General features: G+C 41.6%; 1 protein-coding gene across 1 annotated transcript; it reads left to right on the forward strand.

Moving 5' to 3' along the window:
• The first annotated feature begins 1,653 nt into the window (after nt 1-1,653).
• On the forward strand, nt 1,654-6,332 carry BTG3 (BTG anti-proliferation factor 3). The gene is made up of 7 exons (XM_053456932.1): nt 1,654-1,741; nt 2,513-2,593; nt 2,997-3,068; nt 4,342-4,541; nt 4,704-4,841; nt 5,614-5,821; nt 6,086-6,332. Exons 4-7 carry the CDS (start codon nt 4,369-4,371, stop codon nt 6,311-6,313), a joined length of 747 nt encoding a protein of 248 aa, XP_053312907.1. The 5' UTR covers nt 1,654-1,741; nt 2,513-2,593; nt 2,997-3,068; nt 4,342-4,368; the 3' UTR covers nt 6,314-6,332.
• Nucleotides 6,333-11,548: the final 5,216 nt, after the last annotated feature.

Consider the following 11,548-nt stretch of genomic DNA (forward strand, 5'->3'; position numbering starts at 1 on the left):
GCCAGACATTTCCGTCTGGCATTCCGGCTGTGGTGGAAAACACATATCTAAAACCTTCTGTATGCTTAATTGAAATGTCTTATTTTGGGCTTATGTTACTAGGAAGTATACATTGAGGTTTCTTTAGTTTTTTAAGTCTGTCCTGGATTCCCGAACATTGCGTCGTTACGATAGGTCACCTATATTATGTTCTCATGAATGATAGGAATTCTACAATAGCGACTACAGCTGGAAAATGGCAGGTTAGTCAGCTGTGTGTCCTTCAAAACACTCAATGACCTTGAGGCCTCGTAGACTTGGCTATTTCATTTCATGGATACAAATGATTACACGTTCAGTCGTTGGAGTCCAACCTTTCCAAGATACAACTTATAGCAGTGATCCGGATGAAGGAAAAAAAGCTTTGAGGAATCCCCCACACAAAAAAACTAAATCCACCTCAATGGCATCAAGTACACCAGAGGTAATAAGGTTATAAAATCTGCATCCCGGGTATCTGAAGGTGAGAACGGAGTTTGAAAAGGGATAGCACCCTCAACACTACTACAAGCTTAAAAATCGTGATTGAGTTGAGAGTCGCTTGGGTGTCTTAAGATTTCTCAGCATTTACATGCAGGAATGGTCCAATCTGCGCTGCTTTTGCGTAGTCCCTTTTGATGAATGCATGTTGGACAGAACTAAAGAATGTGCAGGAGCATATTATCTGTATAGTCGGAACCACTAGGGATTTTCCCTGGAGGTTCCTGGTGACACAAGTGATTACGGAGCAGACGTTGAGCTCCAGGTGGGGAGTGGTGTCTAGGTCTTCCTAGTTCTTCACATGTCATGTCCTAATCCACCCAACCAAGGGAAGCTATGCCTCCACGGACACTATATGGATCTATTGGTAAATGCCCGGGACTTACATACCTAACAACTGCCCTTTTGTTGGAAGCACAGCCCCTCTCTTGGACCAAAATCTTACGAGCTATAGTTAATGTACGGTAAACACATCAGCCATTTTTCCCAGACTTTCCCTGCTCAAACACCACACCGAGCTGATGCTTTACGGCAATGCTAATGGAGTCTGCTCCCCCGTAGACTTTCATTAGCCAGTGTCCAACTGGGTGATTAAGACACATCCATTCTATTGGTTACCGTAGGCAGTACGATAAGGAATCAGAGTTTGTCAAGTAGATTGGGCCAAAATACCGGAAAACGAGAACTCATCTACATACGTATAATTATACCCAATATTCAGCTGCCTGAAAACATTACAATATTTTTGAAAACTGTTTTTTAATCTGATGCTAGGAATAAAAAAATGGCGGGAGTTCCCCTCAACACAACACTTTCATTTATTTCCTTTTACAAATACTATTTTTTATATGTTTTCTGCAATGCTTTACTAGCATTACATTACATTATTTGTTGCCTGATAATTCATTCTATTACTATTAGCCATTATTTGCGTCCCACATTAAAATATGATATATATGTATGTGTGTATTCGAAAGCAATAGACGAAGTTCAAATACTTTTATTCTATGAGAAGTGGGAATCTTGCCCAAAACAAAGATGGCCGCCGCTCGGCTCGCTAGTGTGATCCGGAATGTGACTCTCCGGCGCCACCTAGAGCCTTTATCCACCTACATCTGATTCAGAATGTGGCCCCGGGTGGCCTTTTGACGTCAGTGAGCGGTGGGACTGGCGGGAGACGCGGCTACCGGCTCTCATACCGGCTTCCTGGAGGCTCACAGGGGTAAGACGTTTACAGCACCCGGGAATGTTACCCCCTGTACCGGGCGCAGTGTTTGATGTCTCGGTGGATGTATCAATTACTTGCCCATATGTTACGATGAACTAACTACCTACCCATCGCCAGGCATTCCTATTAAGCAGCCTAAAGGGGTAAAAAGTTGGCATCTCTGGGCATTTAACTCTTTCTACTCGCTGTTATTGGGCATCCTATGTGTAGATTGACTGGTTCCATTGGCTTCTGCAGAACCTCTCAGACAGGCAGCTGTCAGTTACTGTCCTCCCTCATGCATGCAGCAAGGGGTAGTTATTACTTTACTAGAAGGGGGATAATTATTACTTTATTAGAGGGGGGTAGTTATTACTTTACTAGAAGGGGGTAATTATTACTTTATTAGAGGGGGGGGTAGTTTTCACAGACTTTACAAACCCAACTGAACCACAATATTTTCACCTACATTTTTTTCTTCCCAAAGTCTGTGGGCCATGTAAATGGTTAGTATTGCGGCTGTAGACACGTAATTATTATTTATTGTTTTATATAGCACTGTCATATTCCGCGGCGCTGTACAATGGGTATTGGTGAATCCCAATTAGATTGGGACAGGACCAACGACTCATTAGGGTCTGAGTCTGTACGTCAGGATAACGGGACCGACTAGCCGGCCGACTGGGTCTTATCTGCCGTCGAATTCTATGTTTCTATATGATGTGATGTAATGCATACGAGGGCCGAGTCTTACCGTCTGTTATGTTTCTTTTCTATCCACATCAGGATCCTCCGCGTACGTTTGGCGCGTCCCCCCAGCCCCTGCTTGGCTCTGCAGAGGATGCTTGCGATCGAACGCGTCTCCTGGTAAGCATCACATAAAGCAGCAGCCCCTGCGAGATCTCTAATGAGACCCCCTCCTCATGGGTGTGGTTAGCTTCAAACAGTACTGAACAGGAAGGGGTATGGGTGGGGCATGGACTGTGCGTGGGCTGGGCAGGGACAGGGTATGGGTGGGGCATGAGCTGGGAGTGGGCAGGGCCAAATGCCACTCCCCTGCCCTGAGAAAGAAGACTCTGACCCAGAGACTAGAGGTTAAGCCTACCGAGTTCCCAGGCATGTGAGACGCGTGTACTCAGAGGTACATAGTCCTGGAAACATGCAGCTTTGTGTTAAAAACAGAATAGTGATCTAATATAAAGTTATGAATTCTGTTTATATTCCAGACAACAAGTCCCAATTCTGCCTTTTTTTTTTCTTCCCCCTTCAGCCTTACTTTGCTATGCTTACAGCCGCCTTCAAAGCTTCGGAGATCGTAGACTGGGAGCCATCGCTTGCTGCAGTAAGTCACAGTACGAGGTCACGATGCCGTTTTAAAGTGTAGTATAAGCGGTTTGTTCTGGGATGACATTTCCTGCATTGATCAGAATCCGGAGACACGCAGGATATTATGTGCATTTCCCTGCATTTATATGTCATGTGCTATAAAACGGAGCCACTTGTTCCATTTTGGAAACCTAACGCCAAATGAATTATATTAAATTCCATAATTAATGTGAATAGAGTTTTCTACCGTTGGATGCAGACAGAAACCGTTTCCAGTACTCAGGACCCGTAATGCATCGTGTCGCATTAGATTTTCTCTGCAATTATTTGTTATTTTGCTTAGCTGAGCATTCAGTAAAATGAATTAGTGCTAGAAACCGGATGCTGCCTGGCTTTGGCAACCAGATAAGCCCACAAAAGCCTGTGTGCCCTCCTTACAATCATCCGCTTGCCATTGTTGCATATAGGATACCCTGCATGTAGTGGGGAGCTCCTGTATTGTGTTTATTATTATTAATGATAATAATAATTAGATTATTATTAGTAGTAATTATTCTTATCGTTCATTTTCATACTATTTATAATTTTAATGCTAATACATTTTATTATAAGTATATTATTATTAATAATAATAATTATTATGGTATCTTGGCTGCAGACCTAGGGCTGTAAAGAGATTGTATTGAATTTCAATTCAAAGCATATGGATAGGCTGTTAGTGAATTACCCTTCGTTGAAAGTTATCCCTTATAGTCATATATATGCAGCCATATATATTTATAAAGAGGACTGATCTGTGCCTGTCTCCAGCGTTGGGGTACAACTTCAAGTACTTTTATATTTTTTATACTGACTCGCAAACAAAGAAAAATGACCTGTTCTCTAGTACTGATTTTTATTTGAAAAAGTTCATAAACGAGACTCCCGCTGATAGCCGCCCCAGAAATGTTCTGCGTATACTTAATAGCTGTATTATTTACGGCACTTTATATCTTAGGCGTAACATATAGAAGTTTTACTTTACTGGGATGGTGGTAGATAAATGGAACAGCCTCCCAGTAGAAGTGGTAGAGGCTAATACAGTGAGGGGACTTCAATATAGGGGGATTAAGGTCTACAGACTCAATGGACCAAATTGTATATTTCTATAAGATATACAGAAAATGTCTACCTTGAACAGTTTAAGTTCTGTAATGTGAATTAACCCTTCGCAGGACTGACTCGATACTGTGTTATAGAGCTCTAAATATTGATTCTGTTTTTTTAGTGTTTCTTTTTCTTTGTTTCAGGCCTTTTTTGTGATACGTCGGTAGAAGATGAAAAACGAAATATCCGCAGTAGTATATTTTCTTTCGAGACTCGTCAAGAAGAACGAGAAATTAAGAAAGGAGGAGATTGAGCGTTTCTCGGACGAGCTTGCAAGAATCCTGCACGATAAGTATGTTAATCACTGGTATCCGGAGACGCCCAGCAGAGGACAGGCGTATAGGTGAGGAGCGCAGTGTCATTATTTGGGAAAAAGAATTACAGAAACAGTCATTTTATTAGAAACAATAAAATCTACTATTTTATACTATTAATGCAGATATAATCATTTTGGTAAAGTGATGTCACAATAAGTGTTTTTGCACCATTTGGCGTGTCTTTTCAGGTGTATCCGTGTGAATATGTTTCAGGGCGCCGATCCTGCCCTCCTGAAAGCCTGTCTGCGGAGTGGGCTAATGTATGACGATCTGGGGCTACCTAGAGAAATAACCCTGTGGGTGGATCCTTGGGAAGTCTGCTGCAGGTGAGATCCGGAGAGGGGTATATCATCAATTAAATAGAACCTGTCCTGCAAAAATCTCAGAAAGCAGCAAATGGCGGGAGAAGACGACGAGAAACAGTCATTAACATCTGTCAATCTAGAAAGGGTTAAAAGGTCATTTCTAAGGCTCTGGGACTCCAGTGAGAGCCGTTATCTACAAATAGAGAAAACTTGGAGCCAGGAGCGGCCGCCTAACAGAATCCCCAATGATTCAGCTCCAGCCATCAAAAATCAGATGGGACTCTCCAAACTTGGTGACGGGACCCCCAGTATTTATGCCTCGAATAGGTGGTCTTTAAAGTATGTGCTGCGCTGATCTCTTGCTATGCTGGGTTCTTAAAATGATTCAGGAGAATAGGAAAAGAAGAACAGTACGGTGACCTTTCCCTCCTAACCACAAGTTTTAACCCCCGATACACTAAAACTATAATCTTCTATAGATATTTCTGCTAGAATGTTGTATGTGTGCTTCTCGCATGATGTATAGGCCCAGTTAGTTGTGTCGTATGATTAAAACACATGTTCTATGAACTTGCGTGTATGTGTGTGTGTGTGTGTGTGTGTGTGTGTGTGTATATATATGTGTATAATTAGAACAAAGAACACCCAGATTACTTACATGAGCTCATACAATCACTCTATGGGGATTCTATGTGGTTGTATGGGCTGTATAACGAAGTTCCCTCATTTTTTGACGGCAGGAAGGGGTTAAGTTAGCAATGTAGCTGCGGTGTCTTGTGCTTTATTTTGGCAGATACGGCGAGAAGAACCATGCATTTACCGTGGCCTGTTTTGAAAGCGAAGAAGGTGACCAGGGGACCGTCTCTGAGAAAGTTACTCACGCTATGGAGAGAGTGACCTCTGACTATCATTCCGGCTCCTCTTCCGATGATGAAATACACGGAAACGTCAGGAAAACGTTATCAGCTTCGGCGGTGACCAGCACGCAGAGTGTTTATAAGGTATTAGAACACCTTTCGTTTTCGTACGCAATTTTAAATTAAAATAACCGCAGTGTTCTAAACGATATGCAGAGTTTTACTTTCAGAATATTATGGCCGTGTGTGAGCACAGCCTTTTCCCCGGGGGGCGGCGTGTCAAACAGTTTCATGTTACTGTCCCTTTAGAAAAAAACATTTATTTTTAAAGATATTTTTAATTCCTTTAAAACTCACTAAATCGGTGCACGCTTTTAATTTGGGGGAAAAAATATTTTTTGCCTGTAGGAGCCGGAATTTGTGTTGCAATCGGTGCCTTTTTGGAACAAGTATCCTAAGAGGAAGCCTGGACCTCATTACCATCACCGTCCTCGGTTTCTGTCCAGTTATCACCCTCAAGGAAGCGTCAAGGTGCCCGGGCAAACAGCGTGGCTTCTGCCCGTAGTGTCAAGCGAGAGAAACCATTGGACTAATGTACACGTATTGGCAGCCGGCCACCGCGGCATGGTTCAGTAGTCAGTGCCGCAGTGCAGTACTGAGCAGTGGTCTGTTCACTAAAGGGAGAGTTTGCGGGAGAGCTGTAGCTCTAACGCTCTCACTTCATTATGCAATATGAAGGGCCGAGCTGGCCCTGTATAATGCATAATTCAATGTGTGATAAGATTAAAGCAATCTCACCGTTTTAACTATACGTTATACAGGGACAGCCAAGCTCGCTGGGATTGGCCTTCATAAAAGATAATGAAGTCAAGGAGCTGTAACACAACTCCCCGTTTAGTGAATAGATCCCAAAGTGCAGAGGGACCAATTGACATAAGCACAGTTTTCTACTAGATATTTTTTGGCTTGCTTCACTCCATACATTTAAAAGTATCGGTTTAGAAAACACGTCGGTAGGGCTAGAGTTAAGTGCCTAAATATTTTTAATATGTATTGCTACATTATTGCTTGCACATAGTCATGTTAAATATAGATTGATTACTGACATCATCTAAGATAATATATTCTATTTATTTACTTATCTAATAATATTTTATATAGTGGGTAATACAGTGACATTTTATTATAAACAGATTGGAGTGTGCACAGAAATCACGTTTAGTGCTGATGCCTAATTGTGTGAATAATTCAATAATTGTTTAAATGTTGCTGTGCTGACAAAAGTTGTTGCCATATAAATCTGCAATAAACATTTCACTTTCCTAAATGCCGCCATCTTTTTTTTCACTGCTGTGATACTTTTACAGACTCTGCACCAAATTCAGTTTTTATACACATTTTATACGTTAACCCACAAAGCATCTGGCAAAAAACATAACAAAGTGCAGACCCGATGGATGCCTGTGATCATATGATGGAAGGTGCACTGGAGAGACTGGGACCCCACCTGGCAGCAATATGAGTGTGTCTCCCCAATATACACACAATCGTTATACAACCCCTATGGGGTCTTATTTGCTTAATGCAATGAGATAAGTAGGTATGGGACAGCTGTAAGGCCATCCTGAACACAGTACAACTCCAAGGACCTTGAGGGCAGGATAGATGGGCCGGTAGTTATTATCTTCCATCACATTCTATGTTATTTATTCACACAGAGTCAGAAGCGGGTCCTGGTCATGGAAGCTTACATACGTGTCATCTGTCTGGGACTGGAATTAGTTAATGCCCCCCTGGCTCACTACCCAATGGCAAAGATTATTACAAAAGCTGGACTCTACATATTGCGCACTGAGCTGTCAATCAGATATGGGGTCCGTGTACATGCAGTGGCGTATTTACCTTTGGGGCCGCTGTTGTCAGATCTCCGGTACAATAAAAGGTGATATGCACCTTTAAGAAACGAGCACCGGGATCTGACGTCATATCCAGTGCCTTATCTTAAATGACTTAATGAAGCATACGGATGCCTTGCTGAGCATAGGTCGGTTGGGGAGATCAAAGGTGTAACCGGCCCAGTGTTAGGTGACCTGCCCCCCCCCCCATTCCATGAGGACTGCTGACCTGCCTACTAGTCGGCCTTGGTTGTTCTCCAAAACTTGCCTCTGTATCTGTGCTTTCCCTATATCACCTCAGAGAGATTTAAACATTGAATGCAGCCCAGGGATGTCTTTAACCCCTTAATGACAAAGCCCATACATGTACAGGCTCAAAATGCATTGTTTTCAATGGGTTTAGGGACCGCCCATTGTCCTTAAGGGGTTAATTCTAACAGGGCCCTAGGCATACCTCCAGTGACAGGCCCCATCACAGGAGCTGGCGCGGTGACTGCATGGTTGTGACACGTCCGGCTCCTGGACTCTCAGACCGACTTGGCAGTGAGCTACGGAGGAAGGTGTGCGGGAGGTAAATCAAGGGAGGAGAATTCTCAATCGCGTACGAGAATGATTGTGCAAACCTTACTTTTAACATAAGTGAGGGTTGCTTAAACTTTTTCTTAACACCAAGAAAAATTTACTGCCCCTTTAATATACACAAAATGTCACCAATGTAAAGGGGGCTTGAGATCATTACTGATTGTCCAAAATGTCTTGGGCTGTCCCCTTCAGCATACCAAGACATTTTGGACAATTCTGTGCTTCCAACTTTGTGGTTACAGTTTGGGGAAGGTCCTTTTCTATTCCAGCATGACTGCGCCCCAGAGCAAAAAGCAAGGTCCATAAAGACATGGTTGGATGAGTTTGAGATGGAAGAACTTGACTGGCCACACAGAACCCTGACTTCAACCCCTACCGGCCAGGCCTTCTCATCCAACATCACTGCCTGACCTCACAAATGCTCTACTGGATGAATGGGCAAAAACTCCCACAGAAACTCCCCAAAATCTTGTGGAAAGCTGCTATAGCTGCAAAGGGGGACAAACTTCATATTAATGTCTCACGTGTCATAAAAGTCCCTGTTGGTGTAATGGTTAGGTGTCCCAATACTTTTGTCCATATAATGTATATACACACGTGGTGTGGAGGAAAATGTATTCTCACGGTTGTTGAGTTCAAACACAAGAGGCTCTAGACTGTAAGCTCTTTTGAGCAGGGCCCTCCTCACCCGTTGTCTCTGTTAGTCAATTTGTAATGTTACATACTACTTATGTCCTGTCTACCCATTGTACAGCGCTACGGAATTTGATGGCGCTATATAACACAATAAATAATAATAATAATAATGTGTCCTCTGGGGTCAACAATTGGAGATGTACAGTGAGAGGAGCAGATGGCGTCCAGGTCCTTCTAATTCTCCACACAGGAAACAGGAAATGAAGAGGACCATGTACAGGTGCAAAAACATGTATAAGTGTTACCACCAATGGAAAAAAAAATTCACGGGATCAAAACACAAAAAATTAATCTAAACCACTGAGCACTGAAATAATAGACAATTCAGCAGCGACAAAAAGTGGATTTAGTAACACGGGTTTCTATGGGAGAACAAACAGGAACAGGGGATGGATCTGGTCAATTACCGCAAAACGTAGTTGATTCACCAGGTGTCCCACCATTTAAAAATGTCTGGCTATGGGAGACTCTGTGCCTCTAAGTGCTGCCATGATCTTACATGTATGTTCTTCTACACAGCTTTGACTCATCTGGTGGTTTTGCCTACATAGATGATGCCACGGTGACATTTGAGAAGGTACTAAACATAATCCATACGTAAAGTATTTTGATGGCATCTCCCTTAATGACACTATTACTGCGCACACAGCAGACATGGAAAGGTGCCAAGCTTGGGGCATTAGAAAAAATTGACTTAATTTTTCTAACAGCGCCGTTTCCAGCGTGGGGCCTTAGAAGGACTTGTACGATGGGAAAAGGTTCAGATGCACATCTCCACCATGCGAGGGCTGACTGATGAGAAATACACGAAACTTACATTACGGCCCCCGAGGCGAGATCATTACCAACACTTCGCCTTTCCGTTATTGTGACTGCCGGTGAAGCTTTTGCCTGTGGCGCCACCACATGGACATTTTTGATTATCGCACCTGCGCTTTATGAGACCCTGCTTGGAATGAATTCTCATTGACGAACTGTTGATTTGGATTATTTTTCATTAAATTAACTCTTCATTAATGACCATTTGAATGAATGCTGGACGTTATGCACTTTTCCTGTTTTTGTGCTACAACTTGCACCTTCAGGTATTGCATACTATTAGTAAAGGTATCGGGTATATCAGGGATCTGTTTAATAGACTTCTGTACCTGATTAATTCCTCTGGATTGTCCCTCCTATCTTTTTTCTCATTCCTTCTTTTCTGTAATCGGAGTACTTCAGATATTTAGAATTAACTGAATTTTCATATGCTTACCCTTAAGACTTATATGATCATCCATGTTAACTAATAATCATTGTGAAGTGAGAAATGATTTTACTAATGCCATCTATGGCCTGTACTCTAGCAAGTTAAGATATTTAAGTAAAATGAAGCAAAAAAAGTTTTCTCTCTGCTATATACACACTGTGTGTAATGGTGATGTCACAGCAGTGATGGTGATGTCACAGCGGTAACGCTATACTTTTATTTCAAGCGTGATACTTTTATATTCACTGCATTTCATGTTCCCAGTGTAGCAAAATAATTTGAAAATTGTAAAACTTCACTCTGAAAATGTCCATTCTTTCAAAAAACCTGGCTTCGGCAACATTTCCAGATATTTGACATCTCTAGGCTGGCCACTGATATGAAAGTGGATCGGCACCTTCTGTCATTTTAGAGGTGGGCACATTAGCTAGTTTAATATTAAACCTCGCCGCTTGTGCTGGCATTGGGCCCATCCATTGAAAGAGGACCATTTACTTATTTTTATTAAACTCCTCTGATAATGCTTGGCATATAACTGTTATTTCACGCCACCAGACCACGAAACCAGAACATTTTCAGAAATAAAACTCTTTTATTTGTATTTACATTATTCACAGTAGACAAGTACTAGAAGTTCTGCACCAATCCCAAACCTTAGCCCCACCTAGCGAAATATACATTCTCTTTAGAGAGCGTATAAACTGTATCTCTACAGGCAAAGTATGCAATGCTTTCATTTGTAGTTCCTAATGTTTAACCACAGCAATCATTATTTTTTGTTACAGAATCAAACGCAAATATATAATTTAAAAAAAAAAAGCTTAAAATTCAACATTACTTGGATACTATTCAATAAAGTAGAATGTTCTGATTTAACTACATATTACGCAGCCAACTCATGCCGTCTCATAGTAAAAACTTGCCAGGCATGGATAGGGACATCAGAGAGTTAAATAGCATATTTCTACCGTTCCTGAAAAAAAATCCAAAGTCTGTTAAAAATATATATGAACATATTTGGAATTTAAATAACCTTTTTGTATTGAAATAGTTTTTTTTTTTTTTTTTTTTTACTTCAGGCCCTCTATACAACATCTAAGAGTATGAAAGATTTCAGTACCTTTTCTATAACATGTATTTTTCTCATTGTAGACTTCTTCAAATATCAAAATGATATTATTGCATACGTACCACAATATCGAGAAGAGAGAAAAAAAGGATTTGTAAACATACATCTTCTCCTTGGGTTAGCATGTGGTGAAAACATAACTACATATTAAACGATTCTTGGGTGATCGAGATCGTAGGTGAGCTACAGCATTCAGAGACCCTCGCTACTCATCCTACATGTTGGGAGCTATGATGGCGGATTAACACAAAAGTCGTAACGTGAACATCAGCGTAGTTTGGGAGTTTACTTGCTATTTGAGATTTCGGTCTCGGTGTGAT

The sequence above is a fragment of the Spea bombifrons genome, chromosome 2 (assembly GCF_027358695.1).
Source record: "Spea bombifrons isolate aSpeBom1 chromosome 2, aSpeBom1.2.pri, whole genome shotgun sequence".
In the NCBI taxonomy this organism is placed as follows: domain Eukaryota; kingdom Metazoa; phylum Chordata; class Amphibia; order Anura; family Pelobatidae; genus Spea; species Spea bombifrons.

Bases quoted from the DNA above. Each gene is read 5' to 3' on its own strand.
- BTG3 (XM_053456932.1), top strand. From the start codon at position 4,369: ATGAAAAACGAAATATCCGCAGTAGTATATTTTCTTTCGAGACTCGTC. The intron at 4,542-4,703 runs GTGAGGAGCGCA...GTGTCTTTTCAG, and splicing joins AGCAGAGGACAGGCGTATAG to GTGTATCCGTGTGAATATGT. The intron at 5,822-6,085 runs GTATTAGAACAC...TTTTGCCTGTAG, and splicing joins GCACGCAGAGTGTTTATAAG to GAGCCGGAATTTGTGTTGCA.